At 37.7% G+C, this 19,352-nt stretch overlaps 1 protein-coding gene across 1 annotated transcript in view; it reads left to right on the plus strand.

Annotated features, from left to right (window-relative positions):
* The window catches only part of RNF17 (ring finger protein 17), a gene marked incomplete at its 5' end in the record, with an annotated part of 84,463 nt that extends 65,607 nt beyond the window's left edge, over window positions 1–18,856 (plus strand). Inside the window, 14 exons of the mRNA XM_083362604.1 lie at window positions 752–842; window positions 2,450–2,556; window positions 3,510–3,790; window positions 5,383–5,546; window positions 7,100–7,219; window positions 9,223–9,303; window positions 10,684–10,812; window positions 12,590–12,646; window positions 13,055–13,171; window positions 14,832–14,964; window positions 17,065–17,200; window positions 17,361–17,550; window positions 18,089–18,187; window positions 18,769–18,856. Of these exons, the coding sequence (XP_083218730.1) occupies window positions 752–842; window positions 2,450–2,556; window positions 3,510–3,790; window positions 5,383–5,546; window positions 7,100–7,219; window positions 9,223–9,303; window positions 10,684–10,812; window positions 12,590–12,646; window positions 13,055–13,171; window positions 14,832–14,964; window positions 17,065–17,200; window positions 17,361–17,550; window positions 18,089–18,184 (1,702 nt within the window). The 3' untranslated portion in view covers window positions 18,185–18,187; window positions 18,769–18,856. The remainder of the gene's footprint in view (window positions 1–751; window positions 843–2,449; window positions 2,557–3,509; window positions 3,791–5,382; window positions 5,547–7,099; window positions 7,220–9,222; window positions 9,304–10,683; window positions 10,813–12,589; window positions 12,647–13,054; window positions 13,172–14,831; window positions 14,965–17,064; window positions 17,201–17,360; window positions 17,551–18,088; window positions 18,188–18,768) is intronic.
* Window positions 18,857–19,352: the final 496 nt, after the last annotated feature.

The following is a 19,352-nucleotide window of genomic DNA, read 5'->3' on the forward strand; positions in this document are numbered from 1 at the left end:
AGCAATTCTCCAGCCCCTGTTGCTCTTGTTAACTAAATCCCACTGGTCCATTAGGCAAGGACCTATCAGAGTCCAAGCTACTCCTGGTGCGGTTCCTTCCAGTTCCGAGACTCGGTAAGAAATGGGATTGCCTCCTCTTGAATTCTCCCCACCACCACCACCCCCCATCTTCCCTCATCACTGCTCTTTTGGCTGTCCTGCACAGCAGCAGCAATGGTGGCAACTCTGAGGCTATAGTAGAGTTTGGGACCTTTATTATTCTCAGCAGCCACTATCCTCAGGCCTCTATCTTAGCTACTTCTGCTGTGTGCTGCTCAAGCCCGGTGCCATAGTCAGCTAATCCAGAGCCACAATGTAAAGTCCCCGCTGCCATCATCACCCTGCTCTCTGCCAACTATGTGACCCCAGCTGACCTTCACTCTCGTCTTCCACTTGCTGCTTCCTTGCCTCAGCCCCAGCACCACCAGGAATAAGGAGTGCCACTGTGCAGGGCAGTGAAAAACTGGATAGGAAGAGATAGGCAGGTGAGGGAGTTATAGCACTCACATGGTCATAAGTGCAGGCAGGCTGCCAGGTGCCTGAATTCTGATGATGTGACCTGGGGGGGAGGTGCTGCAACAGCCATAACTCCAAGGGCCTGGTGTAAGTACCATTGGTCAGTACTGCCATAATTTCAATTGTTAAACAAGATGGTTAACCAATTCCATCTGCATAACAATATGCCCTCTCTATCCACAACTTTTCATTCTAGTCCAACCGGTGGAACTGAACAGTGGACAGCAACTGCTTGTGATGTTCTTAAGTCTTATTTAACTGGAGCTGTTGTAAACTTAATAATACAGGTTTGTACTGGCAAAGGTTCAATTTTTTTAGTGTAGATTCTATTTCTGCGATCATTATTCAACTGAAAGTATAAGATATTGTCATGTGATACTAAATATTGTATGCTGTGAAGATTTTACCCAGATTAGGATTTGTTACATTGCTTTTCATCCCATGTCTTTTCTGATCTTAACAAAGAGAAAATGACAAACATTCATGCTTTCATTTTAAATGAAGATAATCCTTTGATGGTATTTTAACTTGATAGTAGCAAAGCAGTGTCAAGAATGAGTGTAAAGAATTATCTCAATTTTATCAGTTCAGATTTAATAGACACCCTTCCCCCCAGTTTTCTGTAAATCAAGATTTTAATATATTTGGTATTTGTTCAGCAAAATCAACATTTAGGCTACTTTTTGATACCAAGCCATGATATTCTTTTAGTTAATGCCTATGATATTTTGGTGGTCTGCCAGGAATCCCAGCTGAGAACACAAATTTATTTAAGATTGGAAGATAATATAGTAAACTTCAGAGTTTTGTAACTATTTAAGATGGTTTAAATGAAGGGATTTTGAGCCAGCAGCTGCCCTTTGCTTTTAATTTTGCCAAGTATTGTCCTCCAAAGAATAAGTCAACCCAGGACAAACTGATTTACTTAAGTTAATTCAATATTATTGTTAATATGATTATTTGCCACATATTTGTTTCCCCATCCATCATATTAAAAAAAACTGATTTGGTAGCAGCATTTTATTTTGATTTTGGTAGTACCCGCAGGATAGGTGGCACACTGAGAAATTCTTCCCCAAGGCCTGACAACTCCCCCAGGCATGACTGGATCCATGTTTCCCTCCTCGTTTCCTTGCCATTACAGCTGAGAAGTGAATTATCGGCTTAATTTCAGGGTGGTTGCAAAGCTGGATCCACCCGTCATACTCTGTTCGAAGTAGCAGCTTGTTGGAGAAATCCGATTTCAGCCCCTGAAGCTCCCTAGGGCAATCCTTCTCTTCAGCCCATCCTACCTCACCGGGATGATATTATAGGGAAAAAGAGGAGGAGGAAGGACTGCAAACACTGTTTTGTGCTCCAAAGCAGAATATAAATCAAATAAGGCAGCCATCATGGTTTATACAGAAGTGTCCCTCTTTTGGTACTTTTTTGATTGGACTAGAAGACCTCCAAGGTCCCTTCCAGCCCTATGATTCTGTAGTTGTATTTGGAGAAGCCGCCCACAGTTGTAGGAGCGGAAGATCTCAGGTTACATATTTCTGGTTTAAATCTTAACTTGCTGATGAATGCAAACATCTAAAAATGAATTTTCTTTTATATATGTTCTCAATTTTTCCTCAAATGTCATATTTGTGTCCCAGTATTTATAAATTTGTTTTTCAATTAAAACGTGTTTTTTAATTTTAAAAGATTGTTGTTGTTTTTTTTACTACTGCTGCTCTGTGTACAGACCAAGTTGCCACAAATTCCAGAATAACTACCTAGATTTTATCACTTTGTGGATGTAGTATGTCTGAAAACTGGATGTTTGTAATATTTGGAAATTGGGTATCTTCACATTTTCTTTTTAATGAATAATTGATTTTTACCCCTAAACATTCTTAATTTGTCCCAGGATACTGATTTGTCACCTTTGCCTGTAAAAATATTTTGCAAAGATGAACAAAACTGCACTGATGTTTCAGAATACATGATTAAAGAAGGCTTAGCACTTAGAAAAAGGTACGTATTTTTTAAAAAAACAAACAAAAACAAATAGTGTTTATTCATTTTTAATGTACTTAAAACACTTGCTTTCTATATAAAATTTAATGCTTTTAATTTTTATCTATAATTCACTCAGTTATAAACCAACAGAAAAATGTTTAATCTAGTTCAGAGTGGGACAGCTCGCCATAGCCAATTCACTACAATCAACTTCCTGCAGCCAACTCACCATGGGGCAACTCAACCGTGGGATAACTCGGTGCAGAACAATTCAATTTTACAGTATTATTTAAAATAGTTTAAAAATATTTTAATTTTTGTCATTCACATTTCATTTTGTCTCTCCTTTGGCATTCTTTCTGTAATGATTCTATTCCACTATTTCTTCAATATTGGTGTAACTCTTGTTCCACAGTGAGTTGTCCCATGGCAAGTTGGCTGTTGTGAGTTGACCGTGGCGACAGTTGGCCATGGTGACTTGGCCCGAGGTGCAGTATTTAAGGGGAATAATATGTGAAGGGTCCTTGGTGCTCTCTGCACTTGCTTGTTTTCTTCCAGATATTTCATATCCCTAACTAGTGCCAGTAAGGAGTGCTGTTTGCTGTCAGTTTATATTCTGGTGTCTTGCCAGTCTGTGTGAGTGGGGGTGATCTTAGAGATTCTTTGGTTGGGCTGTTTACCAATGGCTCTTTGGCAGTTTCTTGATTGGGGTATTGCTTACTTGATTGTTGGTCTGAAGTTGACCTTGGAGTTAATCTATGCTGAACTGAATGCAGATTACTGATGGGGAGATGCTGGAGTCTTTTTCTCTCTTGGTCTAGTTGACTGTCTCTTTTGCATAGTCTATAGATGTTGTTAATGTCTGTGTGTCTATTGATGGCTGATTTGTCAGAATGCCAAGCTTCTTCATCAGAATATGTATTTGATTTTTTAAAATTTGCTAACGTATGTTTGTTGAATCCTAACAGAGCACCTAAAATTCATCCAAATCAAGCTTCCTCTGATAAACTACAAAGGAATGTGGACATAAACCAGCTGGTTTCAGAAAAAGAAAGCCCTTCTAAACCAGAAAAGCATTTTGATCCTTCAAATACTGACAGTAAGCAACAAGAAGTGAAAATGTCATTGGCTAAGCCTCTAGTGGTTGAGGCCTATAAACCACCAGTTCTTCCTAGCTCGGATTGCTTCAATGCTACAGTTAGCTGTGTTTCAGATAATGGAACAATTTATGTGATTCCCACATCACAAGGTAAAGCAAAAAATGCATTTGTACAATTATATATAAATGTAATAGGTACTGTTACAGACAAGTCAAAAGCAACTCTTCGTGACAACAGAATGCCTTGCAGTTTGTTCCACAACATTTTTCAAGATCTTTCCAAAATCATCTTTCTTTAATATATGGAGACAGTGGCTCATCTCTTATGTGGCCTGGTTCCTAACAAGCTATGGACCAGTACCAGTCTGTGGTCGGGGGATTGGGGAACCTCGCTACAGCACATGAGTTCTGTGTTCTAGAGGATAGCACGGGGTCCTCTAGAAAATTAATTATTTTTACATGTATGCATATTGTATGTTTTAGCCGTAACATATGTGCAGTTATATATGGAATTATTAAAAGTATTCAAGAAAAGGAACATTGCTGATGATGATCAGAGTGGGAGATCAAAATTGGAAAATATACTACAGTGGCAAAATTTATGGTATATATCCATAATAGGAGTTGAGCCAAATTGAGACAGTACACATCAAGGCAAATTCAGACATTTAGAATATGCTTTCTGGAAAAAGTTATCATTAGAAATAATAGATGAAAACATTTAAAAAGAAGCTAGCAATAATCCTTAATATTTAAATTGCAGTCAGCAGCTAGAGACATGAAGGGAAGGAAAGAGATCAATGTATCACTAGAAACTTTCCACAATGCTTTTTATTCATGGTGGGGGAGAGGTTGTATCCATTTATATTTTTCCCTTCGTATTGCATTGTCTTTTTTAAAAAAAATACTTTCTATTAAAGTTTTACAACGGACATAAAAACTAACGCAAATTAATTAATTTGAAAACAAAAAGACAAAATTAAAAAAGACAAAAGTACAGAAAGGAAGAAGAAACTTTCAATTTCCTTTGTAGCAAATATAAGTACAATTACAAAGATATAAAAACTAACACAAATTAATAAAAAAACAGACGAGAGAGAAAATAAAGACAAAAGTGCAGAAAGAAAGAAGAAACTTCCAATTTCCTTTGCAGCAGATATAAATACAATTACAAGGTTTTCTCTTACTCTACAATTACAAAAGAAAGCTTACTCTTTTCTATTATCCAGCTTTTTTTATCAGAAACCATGAATCATAAATGCATTTCTTCCATTTTACACAAAAAGTCTATAATGTATTAGCAGTCAGTCGTAAATATAGACATTGTTTTTTTCTCTAAACAAAGAAGTTAATTCAGCCATCTATGAAAGTTTCACCATCTTTACCATTTCTCCATTTTGGGTATTACTATAATTATCCACTTTTTGAGCATAAAATAGTCTTGCTGTAGTCACAATATATAAAAACAGTTCCATGACATTTTTCTAGTTACTTATCCATTTGTCTCTAAAGAAAAATATCTGGTTTCAGTTGTATTTTACCTTTAAAATCTTCAAAATTTATGTATTTGTATCCAATTTTTTTAGCTTTTTTACATACCCACCAAGCAAGATAAAATATCTCCTCATGTTGTTCACATTTCAAGCATTTTATGCAAAGATTGTATTGCATTATCTTAGCAAAAAAATTAAATTATTAAAGGATATAATAGCCTTAACACCATTTGCTTGGATTTTTCCTAGAGCAAAAGTTAAAAGAGTTAATGTGTAATATACAAGATAATGTCAAAGGTTTAGGCCTTCTGAAACCCTATAACTGGAAAAATGGAGAAGCCTGTATTGTAAGAGCAGCAGATACAATATGGTACCGAGGTGAAGTTAAAGATGTTGGTGCTGGCCTTGTAAAGGTAATGTTGATGTTGTTAAGAACATTCTGATTTTCACCACTGGAGTTTTTTTCTTGTGTTTGGTTAAAACGAAGGCAGTGTTGTCTATGGAGATTCTCAGTCATCTAGGTCATGGTTGTCCCAAGAATGCTTTTTCAAATGGCAACTGGACTTTCCTTGTTTTTCCTTGAAGAAGTTTTGCTTCTCATAAGACACCAGCTATCTCCCAGGGACGCGGTGGCTCAGTGGGTTAGGATGCTGAGCTTGTCAATCTGAAGGTCGGCAGTTTGGCGGGTTGAATCCCGAGTGCCACATAACAGAGTGAGCACCTGTTACTTGTCCCAGCTTCTGCCAACCTAGCAGTTCGAAAGCACGTAAAAATGCAAGTAGAAAAATAGGGACCACTGCGGTGGGTAGGTAACAGTGTTCCGTGCGCCTTTGGTGCCTAGTCATGCTGGCCACATGACCACGGAGACGTCCTCGGACAAGCGCTGGCTCTTCGGCTTTGAAACGGAGATGAGCACCGGCCCCTAGAGTCGGAAACGACTAGCACGCATGTGCGGGGGAACCTTTACCTTTTTATCTCCCATTTACAAGACAATCCTTTCAGCAGTTCCAATAAGGTTCCACACCTGTTTGTTCTATTCAGGTGACCCTGAGTGACTTCAGTGATTCTCAAAAAGAATGCTAATGACTAGATGACTGCAAGGAACATAAATCCTTCCATCCTCCACTATTCAGTCAGAACTGACAACACTTCTTGGATGAGAAGCGAAATGTCTTCAAGGGGGGAAAAAAGTCCAGTTGCCTGGTGAAGGCAGTTTTATAAAAGTATACTCCTTTGTTACAAAAGTATATTCCTTTGAGTATACTTCCTGCTACCTATTGCACAGGTAGTAGATGCTTGAAAATATGAGATTTCTGCTATTTTATGTGAGGGATATTCAACAATAGGTTAAAGAGCCTTGGTGGAGCAGTGGGCTAATGCCTCCTTAAGTAACACCAACTGCCTGCAATTAGTGCAGGTTCGCATCTCACCAGGCTCAAGGTTAACTCAGCCTTCCATCCTTCCGAGGTAGGTAAAATGAGGACCCAGATTGTTGGGGGCAATAAGCTGACTTTGTAATAATGCCGCTGGGGGGGGGGGGCGAAAGCCCTAATAAGTAGGCATATACATAGAATGAAGGCTACTGCTAAGCACATTGATTTGTGCTTTAGATTGTAAGCCGCCCTGAGTCTTCGGAGAAGGGTGGGATATAAATGGGATTTTTAAAAAAAACACTTCACAAGATGCATTCCTTTTTTGTGTGCCTTTTGCCTCCCATTTACGACAAACATGATACAGAAAAATGGCAAACAATCTATCATTGCCCTTTACATTTAAGAAACTAGTTCAACTAAATAAATCTTCTCTTGGCATTATGTATGAATCAGTGTGTCACATCTACTTCCTAAAACCATGTGGGTTGGGCAGCGTTTTTGTGCATTTGTGCGTGACAAATGTTTTTCAAAAAGAACTGCATCATGAAATGTAATGATGTAGTTGTTCTTGCTTATTGTGTATTGTTTCATAGGTACTTTATGTGGACTATGGATATACTGAGAAGATTCCTCCATGCCATCTATACCCCACTATTTTGTATGCTGAGATACCTCCATTTTCTATACCATGTCAGCTGTATAAAACTGTACCAGTGAGTTAGATGCAATGATATGAACATAATGCATTTCTACAAGACAGTATATGAAAGTGTGCAAATAATTTACCTGCATGATGCAGTGTAATTGCATCAATATTGTAATTCATGCCTATCATCAGCAGAATTGGGCATACATTCTTTTTTTCCTTTCCACTTTTAAACAAGTGTTTGGTACATATTCCACTTTGTAATGATAAAATAATTTTGGGAAGTCTTAAGGTTTTCACTACTAGAAAGTGGTAGGCTTTAAATGCATACAAGTTGAATATTAGATGAAAGTGTTCAATGCTAACAAGCCCTGGTGGTGTTAGAATGCAGTATTGCAAGTTAAACTCTGCCAATAGCTTGGAGTTTTATCCTGACCGGGTTAAGGTTGACTCGGTCTTTCATCCCTCCAAGGTCAGTAAAATGAGGACCCAGATTGTTGAGGGCAATATGCTGGCTGTATTAACTGACCAGAAAATGCTACAAAGCACTATGGGGCTGTTGCTATTGCTAACTGTCTAGTGTGTCCCTGGCCCCCAGTTTATTTCTTGTTGTTGTTAGCTGCGAAGTCGTGTCCGACCCTATGGACAACGTTCCTCCAGGCCTTCCTGTCCTCTACCATCTTCTGGAGTCCATTTAAGCTCACGCCTACTGCTTCAGTGACTCCATCCAGGCACTTCATTCTCTGTCATCCCCTTCTTCTCTTGCTCTCAATCTTTCAGTTTATTTCTAAGGCGTTGCAAAATACTAGTTTTCATTCTATTTCCAGCACAAATCACCCACCTGCTCTATAAGCAGATCTCGTTGCTTGTTTCATTGTCTAGTAAAGCGGAGAAAATTAAATCTTCTAGGCTGTCATCTATGCAGAGTGAAAGCAGCATACTTGTACATATTCCCCCTCTGTATTAAGTGTTATTTAAATTCTATTAAATGACCAGAACACTTTAGTAAGATTGTAAAGACCTACCTCCAGGCTTGATTTGCCTGAATGCCCTGCATTCCAATGAAGGAAAAATGTAATGTGCTGAAAGGCAATTCTTCATGTTCCTACAACATACAGTAGACAAAAATAAGGAAAGGGTGTGATTTTACTATAAGGAAAAGGGAAACTTGGGTTTACTTGATTGAAAGTAGGAAACAGAAACCAAGAATTCAGTGGAGAAAAATGGGTTTTGATCTGGGAGAAGCAGCATGGAAATTAGGGCTCAAGTAGAGATAACAGGAGAAACAAAGAAAAAGTGTGGATGTGTCGGCTATTTGATGAGTTATGCTTGTGCAATGTGGAATGAAAAATAATGATGTGAATTAAAAGGTATTACTGAAGAAAAAAGTTTGTATTTAGAGGGTCAGGTTCTACTACTTCCTCTTGTTCAGATTCTTGATAAGCTATTGCCATGTAGCCTCAAAAGTTTTCCTTTTTTATGAAATCTAAGTACTTTGTACCCTATAGGAACCAATTTGTCATAGCATCTAAGACAATGCTTTGAAATTCCAACTGGTTCCAAAGATTGTTTTGCAATATTTGCCTTTTTGAGGCATTCTAGCTCCAACTGAAACACCTCATCAGGATAACAGCAACCCTCCATTGCCTTTTTCACGTCTTAGAGAATAAGCGAAATGTTAATGTTAATTTTAATTGTTACGTAAGGCTTCCATCAACAGAAGCCTTAAGTAACAATTGGAATTAAAAATATTTCATGGGACCATTTTGGCCAAGCCAGGAGCTCATGTCATTCTTAACAGTTCTTCTTTAGGAGAAAAAATTAGATAGATCACAACAGGTAGGGCTGTTCAATTGAGCATGGATGATTTTTTGGCCTAAAACATCTTAGTATGTGATGAAAAAAAATGCATTTGTGCTTACCCTCTGGTTTTGGGTGAACTGGAACTTGATCATTTTCTGCTTCTTGACAATTTTTTTCCAGATTAGCTAGTCTTGTGAATGGAGGTTTTGGATCAATGGCTTTTCATAGTTGATAATTGATTGGTGTTTTTTCCTCATGATTATTTAGGTTGGCAACGTTTGGCAACAGGATGCAGTTGAATTGCTTAAAGAGCTACTTACAAAAAGATCAGTTAAAATACGCATAATGGTATGTCTAAATACTGTATATTTTATTATTTCAGTCATTATGCCACCCTTACCAAAGGCTCATGGGGGGAGCTAAAAGTAAAAACAAAAACAACCCCCTTAATCAAATAAATAGATTTACCAATAAAATAAACTAAGTACAATACCAGTAATACAGAAAGAAAATTCACAAAAAACATGCAGCCATAAAATAAGGTCTGTAATAAGGCCTACCTTGTCCATGAACTAATAATGAATAATAGGGGTAACCTGGAATGCATTACTGAAATCTGATTGGGTATGGTGGAGGCGATACCCCTTTCAAAAATAGGCTTCCTAGACTTCAGATGTGATACCACCTGAAACACTGGGTGGGGAGTGTAGCCATTGCTGTCCAGAAGTTTGCCTTCTTGGAGTTCTCTATAGGAAGGAGCAATTTGTTCAATCTGCTCCAAATGGACCCAGCAGGAAAACTAGGATTCAACACAACAATAGCCCGAGTGGCTGTAAATGTTAAGGTCCCCTAGATCTGGAGATCTTCCGTCATTAATTCTAGAGGAGAGTGCATTTTCATGGATAAAGTTGGTAGCTAATCTAGGGGTCCTCCAAATAAAAGTTCAAGTCTTCAATCACTTCAAAAGCTTGATAGTTTTAATAGATTACCTAAAACCTGAAGGAAGGAGCAGATCAAAATTGTTATAGGGAGCCAAAGAATGGAAAGTAGCAGTCAAAAATGCCTGCTTCCAAGGTGTTGTAAGATGTCGTTTTCACAGAATGGAGGGAGTTGACCTTATGTAGTTGGATTGGAGGGGCAGATATATTCACTTGAGTCAGAAGAAACAAAGTAAAAAGAGAATGTAGCTTCTCATTCTTTTTTCTTGATAAGTTCCACATGATCTAGTACAGAACCACATGGGACCTTAAAAATGACAACTATTGTAAAGAGCCCTGAGGCAATAGAGATGTGATTGGAGAACTCTCTTCCTTCACCAACACCGATGGAACTGCTCTTCGCTCTGATTCTGTGGAGTAGTCCAGAAATGTAGAAGATCTTTGAGTGATTAAAGATGACCAGGAAGGTTGTGTTCCCCTGATCCCAGTTTCTCCAGAGATTATCCATAAGTTCAACTAATGCAGTTTTTGGGATGCATCCTGGCATGAAATCAGACTACCAAGAGTTAGTCCGTTTTCCTCTGTGCACATGTAAATATAGAAAGTGTGTCTTTAACAAATAAAATTTGTTTTGGGGTTGATGATGTACTTTGTCATGTGTGAAGATTTATAGCAAGTATCCCAAATTACTACAGACTTTCGGCCGTAAGAAGGGATTGCCCATGCCTGTTTTAGAGCTGTTTTAGTAGCAAATGGGCAGGTAGTAATGAGTTCGTTAATCTTTCAACAGGAGCAGTCAGATCTTCCTTGGGGAAAAGTGTCTGTCAAACTCTGGTTTTCGGGGATGTCACTATCTTATTTCATGGCATTCCATAAACATTGTATTACCAAAGATGATGGTGATTCTATACCAACATGGGTAATTTTTTTTTCTTTTCATGCACTAAGTTTAAGTCAAATATTTCATGATGAAACAAGTTACTTGTCCAGGTATAGTGCTATTAAGCATAGTGCTGATTGTGGTGATGTAGTCTTTGGGTAGAACTTGAGTCAGTATTGAAAATCTTCCTTCAGAATAAAAAAAAACTTATCAGTAGTAAAAGCAATGTTTATTGGTGAGATATGAAAAACATGGTATAGTAAGAGTTACCTCATCTATTTTCTCTTATATTCACCAGTTCTAAACAGCATTCCTAGATGTAATCTGGAGTTCAAACTGCAGAACTAGTGTGTAGCCTTTTTTCTCTCCAGTGTAGCATTGATCCTTTCTTAACAAGGACTTTGGAGTTTCTAGTCAAATTCTTCACGAAGAATTTGGAGAGAAAAAGATAAAAATGTTTGCTATTGTCATTTTTGTTCTGGGACTGAGTTGCAAATTTAGGAACAATCCATAAGACAGACCTTACTGTTTTCAAGAATCTTATTATGCTGTTACATTGAATCAGTGATTATTCCTCATCAAATTCAATGTAATTCCTCCTTTGTGATGTTCCTGTGCACTCTCACAAGTACATGAACTTCTTCACTTGGGAGCTGTTAAATTTATGCTGTGCAACCAGTGTGATTTTGCATTTAGCAGTGTGTAGCCTAAGATCGCAGGTTGTGCATTTCTAGTTTAAATCTTACGTTGATGAATATGTTAAAATGAAAATATTTCCATTTAAATCCCTTTCCAAATTATTCTTATGGTATTTGCAAAATTTCCACCCAAATATAAATATAGCAAGAAGCACAATATTAAAAACATGTTGAATTCTTGAATATGGCTTATGTGTATTACTGTCTGAGTTGCCACAATCCCCATAATATCTGGGTTTTTTTATCATGTTGATGCAGTGTATCTGGAAATTGGGTGTATACACACTTTCTTTTTCAGTTAATTATTTTTCCACCCTAACAATTTTGTAATTTATCTCAGGATAGTAGCTTATCACTTTGCCTGTGAAAGTATTTCCTTTTACCTATCTTATTACCAAAACAGTTGTCAAACTCCATCAAAATATAATTGCATCAGCTCCATAACGCCATGGTTTCTGAGGTAAACGTAGATCATCTATATAGGGCCAGACATTACTCTCAGCATTATCCTTGTACGGTTTTTTGTATGTTAAGGTTAAGTATTCTCTTTGGAACCACAAACCCTGTGCTTAATGAGCTGGATGTGCTGTGACTAATTTCTCCTCTGTAAATTTGCTTTACAATCCTCTAGGAGCTCTGTGTTCTTACAGAGTAAATGGCCCCTTTCTTTTGAAAATTCAGCATTCTCTGGCTGACTTCGATTTAACTTATTTGAATATTTGGCTGCCTCTCCCTATTTTGCTAATAGTTTGGATTGTTTATATCATGTAGCTGCAAGGCATGCTGGTGACTCTGCAGATTCAAAGTTTAATCATCTTTGAATTATGTGGCATAAAAGATAAAGTCATAGTATAATCTGATTGTCTTACATGATGCCACCAATTTTGTAGAATCTTCACTATGATGGTCAAAAGATATTTTACATAGAAGGCCACAAAACTCTTTCATGTAAAATTTCTTTGTTCGTAATTTTGATGATTTCAGGCTATTTCCTAATATAGGTAGTCCTGTATTTTTCTGCTGAAAAATAATTTTGCTGCTTTGTGTACATTAAAGAGCTTTCTAATGTGAGTCTGTGAAATTAATACTGTATTAAGATTTGAATTTATATGTTCTAGGATATGCTAGAATCCAGTAATGAAACGTTGGAGGAAAATTGTGAAATCAGTTATGAGGTAAGATTTAACACTAAATCAATTTAAGGGTATGTAATACTACTTAAATAAATTGTATTAGATGCCTACTGTTACCCTACCTAGCTAATAGCATATTGTCTATTACAGTTTGTTTCCAGGCTGAGGATGGATCATAACTTTGTGCTTTGTAAAATGGAATAGCCTTGGAGATTGCCTTGGCTTTCTTCCTTTGTAGTGGTCCAGGAATGTTCATACATTCAAGTGGCAATAATCTAATTAACTAGATTCCAAAACTCCTGGTATTTAAAACGGTAGAGAAATTTTGCTGCTCCCTAAATAAGACATGAATGTGTGTAAGGAATCTATACAAAATAGTCTCCAGGACAGGTTGTTGGCATTCTCTAGGGTGGTTTTGCCAAGTGTGTTCTAATAATTTGCTTATTTTAGGGATTACTGAAGATTAAACTAAAGACTCCTCTTTTGCCACCATATACTTCCACATCATTGCCGATCCTTGGAGAACACTTTCCAGTGAAAGTAACACACATTGTGTCACCAAATGAGGTATTTTAATTAAAAATGTTGAGGGGGGGAAGGGAAGGGAAGAAACTCAGTGCTGTAGCTGCCAGGAAATCAGAAGTTGCTTGCACTCATACTGCTTTTGCCTGCCCATGATCATTCTGTTTCACTGTTTAAATAAGGAAATATCTGAAATGCAATCATCTCTTCAAGGGAAAATTATTCAAAGAGTTTTTCCTCATCCACCTAATTCACTTAATGATGAAATTTGATATAATTTATGGAAAATGACCAATAACACAATAACATACATTATCATAAAAACTATTAACATAAAAATTTAAAATTCAATATATGGGATCTTTTATATAAAACAACACACAATACAATAACTGTACAGCTCCATGTTAAATAGTGACAATTGCACCTAAATTTCATCATCAGCTGAAAGAAAGGCAGGTAGGCAGGAGAAGGGTTTTTTTTTTTCCTTTGAGTTTCTATGGCAGTTCCACACAAAAGATGTATCTGGTGGAATAAGAAGCAGCGTCTTCCCTACTCTTTTGGGACATTTCTTCTAATTTACAGAAGATACTCTCAGTTTAGATCTTGCTTATGGGGTTCCATTTTGGACCTTTCAAAACCATCTAGGATTAAAGATAAGTCAAAGGACTGATTATTTCACCTGAATAGTCTAGCTCAGAGGTCCCCAACCTTTTGGGCCTGGTTCCATGGAGAAAGGTTTTTCCACGGACCGGAGAGTGTGTAGTTTTGTGTGCTGCCTGCACCCCACGGATGGGGCTTGGCTTGTTTGTGCGGACCGGTTGCTGGCATGCTGTGGCCCGGTACGGGTCCACGGACCGGGTTTGGGAACCTGTTTCTAGCTGCTGTCTTCTTCCACTCTAGAAAACTTTAGTCTGGAGGAAGAATGCTAGAGCACAAACAAGGAATGTAAAGCTGTTCAGCTCTAGAAGTGAAAAAGGTACTCCTTAGGACACATAGATGTGCTCGGTGCACCTGCTAGAAAACCTGCCACCATCTCATTAGCTCAAATATATTTTAGTTCAAACATATACAGCAGCAATACATCTGCAACCATTCCCCCCTTTTTTCCACTTCAGGTCCTAATAGTAGAATATCACAAGGAGAAATGAAATGTGAGTGAGAGAAGCTTATTCTTTGTGAAGAATCCCCTGATTATTCTTGCTTAAATTCACTAGTGTAATATTTCCGTCTTCCCCACCTTTATTATTAAAAAATCAGTGTTTCACCCAACTCAGAGTGGCAGAGGTAAATAAGTATATGAATATTTACATATGGCAGCTAATGTTATTAACTTTCTGCTAATTCGGTAGCAGAGTGCAGCATAACATGTTCATAGCCTTATAAAAATTTAGGATGCAGTTAAGGAAAATGTTAACAGACACCTGTATGTTCCTCAGGTGGTCTGGAAAATTAGCAGCCAGAGAAGCAGTATTAGAAAGAAACTGAACATATCTCCACCCCCCCCAACAAATAAAAAATAGACTGAATTCTAAAATAAAAGTAATGCAGTAATGGAAATTGTACTAACCTGGTTAAAATCCTGGTTCAAATCAGGAAGGTTATCTCTTGATACAGTATTAGATCTAACTTTCTTTGCTTTTACATGAACAAGCATATTTCTAATCTTACAGTCTTTTGATACAGATATTTTCTTCCACCCCAGGTGTATATTTCCATTGTTCACTCAAACAGTACCAGCCAACAGACAGAGATGGATTCTGACACTCTGGAGAAAGCCTTGGCTCAGTGTAATCAGAACATAGAGACTCTTCCACATCCAACTGATTTCCCAAAAGGTATAGTACTTAGAAGCTAAATATGTAATAGCCTGCTTTAAATATTTTCAGTTGTATTCAAGGTGGCTCTCCTGTTTGCTTAGAAGCCTGAGAATCATGTGTCCTAGTTTGCATGAGCTCCTTTCCACATTTAAAAATACAAGGAAAATCTTGCTGAATTGGGCCATAAGCCCACTTTGTCCACATGGAGACATGCCAAATGGAGACATTAGGCAAACTCACAATCTCCTCCAGTGTCACTTCCCAGCAAACCAGTATGTGAGGCCTGGTGCCTGGGATTCAGGAGTTAGTTAGCAGCCATCTAATACAAATAGCCATTGATACCATAATTCTTCATGAAATTGTCCAGTTGCCTTTCAAAACCAGCCAAATTGATTGATATTACCACAAAGAGTACATTGCATCCAGGGTTACGATGTTCTTTGGAAAGGTTGTTTGTGTGTGTCACTTGTGCCCATTCCTGCACTTTTCTCACTTGTCACTTATGCTTTAGTCCAGTGATGGCAAACCTTTTAGAGACCGAGTGCCCAAACTGCAACCCAAAATTCGCTTATGAATTGTCGGGTGCCGGGTGGGCGTGGCCCATTGGGTGGGTGTGGCCAATTGGGGGGATGTGGCTGCGGTGGTAACGGCAGACTGGGTGGGACTAAAAAGTTCAATTAATCAATTCCAATTTTGCAAGATCTTTTTTTTTCCTGTGAGAAATTGAAATTGATTGATTGAAGCTTTTTTTTTTTTGCACAAGGCAGCAGAGGCCTAAAGTGAAAAGGTTTTATAAAACACAGCTGAAGGCCTAGGACTGGGGCGACGACACGCATGCCCACAGAGAGGGCTCTGCGTGCCATCTGTGGCACGCGTGCCATAGGTTCGCCACCACTGCTTTAGTCACTTCTTGTTTGGACTATGAGTAGGTCTCAATTTACAACTATTCATTCAGTGACCATTTGAAGTTACAGTGGTGCTGAAAATATGGACTTAACAACCTATGCTCAAAGTAATGGCCGTTGCTGTGGCCCTGCAGTCATGTGATTAAAATTCAAGCGCTTGGCAGCTTGCTCACACTTAGACTGCAAGGGCACGTCTGCTACCTCTACCTGCCTATCTCTACCCCACTTTTGGCTGCCTTGCACCCTGCCTTGTGGGGTGGCAAACACTTCCAGAACTGCATGGTTCTGGGGCTGCTTGCCATGTCCTGGGAAGACTCAGCCACCCCAGGAAGCACCTGCAAGCATTAGTTTCTGCAGTTGCCTTCTCTCCCAACCCTTCGCCTTTTCCACCCAGACACCATAGCCAAAGCAGAAGCACTTCACTACCTTTGTTGTCTCCTTTTTGGACCTGCTATGCAACTCTTGGCATTCTAACATCTCAGACTTCCTACAAGGGTGACTCTCCAACAGCTTGGTGCTAAACTCCACAAGCTCCAGTAAGCATTCATTCACCCAGCTATGTTCTCTCCCAGTTCTTTGCATCAATTTTTCACTCAGAGACTATGTGTTGTAAACATTTGCTGGAGAAGTTGGGTCCAGAAAGGCTTCAATTTTTCCTTATATTTATTTTGCTTTAAAATATTAGTAATTAATGTTGCTAAATAAACAAACCTGGACCTCAGTTGAATACAGGTAGTCCTCAACTTACAACAGTTCTTTAGTGACCCAAGTTACAGCAGCACTGAAATTATTTTTGACTGTTTTTCACTTATGACCATTGCAGCATCCTCATGGTCACATGATCAAAATTCAGATGCTTGGCAAGTGGTTCATATTTATGACGGTTGCAGTGTCCTGGATCATGTGATCAGCTTTTGCAACCTCCTCACAAGCAAAGTCAGTGGGGAATCCAGATTCACTTAACAACCGTGTTATTAACTTAAGAAATGCAATGATTCACTTAACAACTGTGGCAAGACAAGTTGTAAAATGGGGGAAACTCACTTAACTGTTTCACTTAGCAACACAAATTTTGGGCTCAATTGTGATCGTAACTTGAGGACCACCTGTAGTTTCATGCTATCCAGTTACCTGTCATTTCATCTTTCTCATGCTCTCCTTGGGGTAATCAGTGCAAAGATTCCCCTAATTGAATGGCATGCTTTCCTTGTAGACATGCCCTGCCTCGCAGAATATAGTGATGGTCTATGGTATCGAGCAAAACTCATTTCTATTCTTGAGTTCAATCCTGTTTCAGTTCTTGTGGAATTTGTTGACTATGGATCGACTAAAACATTGCCCACAAGCAGGTAAACCAAAGATGTTCTTTTTTCAAATTGCTTTATCAAGATTAATAATTTAATAACTAGAAATATTGTGCTACAATAAGTGTTACTGTTTTAGATTTAACCATCTAAGATGCTCATAAATTATCAACTTGTATAGTTTGACTTGCTAACTGTGTTTCAGGTTGCGTCAGATTCCTCTTAAGCTCATGCAGTACCCTGCTCAAGCATTCAGAGTGTTACTGGCTGGATTTAAACCTGCTTTATATGATTCTGCAACAGAGAGAATTCCTTATTGTTCAGAATGGAGCATAGATGCCTTGTGGGCTGCAATGAACTGCTTTGAAAGCAAAAATCTCAGTGCTTCTTCAGTGGTAAGTCTTTTTTTTATCCTCAATTTATCTCACTTTCATCTGGGAACTGTATATTCCTTCTATATTTAAATCTCTCCATTGAAGCTGCTTGGGAGAAATAAAATCAAGGAAAAAATTAAAAGCCAAAACCACAGTCAAATTCCTTGATAAGTTGGATTTGTACTCAAAGCTGCAAATGTTTCTTTTTTCATCTTTGTGAAAAGTAGCATAAGGGTTTTGAATTTATAGCATAGTGGTCAAAATCCATTTTTTCTAATTGTTTACTGTTTGCTGTTTGTGCATTGTGGTGAAGCACAAAAGGGCTTGAACTGCCATTGCAATCTTCCACACTAGTTGTTGATTGCTGTCAGTAGGAGGGGAAAAAATATTTTCCCCAAATTCTTCAAGCAGACAAGTGCAAAAGCATGTAGCTGCAGACAAAATTCAGATGGTGGGAAAAAATGGGATTTCTTGTCTATAATGTACTTCTTATTGGAAATATTGATATTGCTTCTGAAACTATATTTGTTGTCAATTTTGAAAAAACCTTGCTTCCAAGACACATGCACCAGAGCATATTATATTTTTATATGAAGAAGGACGTCTCTTTCATATGAAGCTTGTGGAAATGGGATTTGCAGAACTGACACAATGATAGGTAAGCAATCAGTATTGCTTATTATCTATGTCTTTACCAGCATTAAAAAATATATACTGATGTTGCTAAAAATTTGCAAAAAAAATAGAAAGTAAAAACTTTAGGAATGAATCCCACTAATTTTGATCAAGTGATTTTTTTTTAAAAAAAACTGGAATTCTTGTAGAAAATGTTTTTAAACTGTGGAGGCACTAATATTTCTAGGAATAAATAAAATAAAATTGCAACTTTCATTTTTTTTAACTCGGTCATAAAATCAGCCACATACAGAGGTGAATTTAAACTGAAGGTGCTAAGAGCTGTATCTGAATTGTAGTCCACAAATTGGAAAATAAAGGCACTGGAAAACTGAATTAAAAAAAATAAACAGGAAAGTTCAGTAAAAGGACCAACGCTTTTATAGCTTTTTGTGAATAACTGCATTATCCAAATGCAGTTTTTTACAATCATCAATGCAATAAGATAAGGGACTCAATAGCAATACAATGTAGAAGTTGATTGCTTGAAAGTTTGTGGGTATCTATTTTTACATTCCCAGGGAATAATTCACATGGGAATAATACTGTTTTTGTTTGTTTCAGATGCAGAACTACCTCGATTAGAAAAAAAATGGAAATGGTTGTGTATTAAAACTGTCTTAAGAGTTAATAGTTTTTTGTAAATTCTGGGAATACATAGAAGTGTGAGTTTTTGTTACGTTGTTCAAGTACTGATGGTTGTTTAAATAAAAATAGTTGGGTTTCCATCAAAATGTATTTATATTAGTTTATTTAATAAGTAGGGATAGGAAAAATATTTCAACGGCTTCGAGCATGGAACTTCCTGACCCAAGAGCAAAAACTGTTGCTTCAAACGTTGGGTAAGATTTCTGGGAATTAAAAGTCTACAGATCTTAAAATTGCCAAGTTTGAAGACTACCAATGTAAATTGTCCAACCACAGAATGATTGTCAACCACCCCACTCAGTCATGCAGCAAAGAAAGACTCCTGGCCATTTCTTTTGCCAAGAGTACACTTTACTGACACTTAAATAGTTATAGAAATAGCATAAGATAAATCTGAGGTTTTCCCATGAAAACAACACAAAGGAAAGTTCATGCAGATCAGCTCCACTATACAGCATCATATCTTAGAAGCTGTCACAGGCTACCAAATACAATTGGCA

The sequence above is a fragment of the Vipera ursinii genome (genome assembly GCF_947247035.1).
Source record: "Vipera ursinii genome assembly, chromosome: 4".
Taxonomy (NCBI): domain Eukaryota; kingdom Metazoa; phylum Chordata; class Lepidosauria; order Squamata; family Viperidae; genus Vipera; species Vipera ursinii.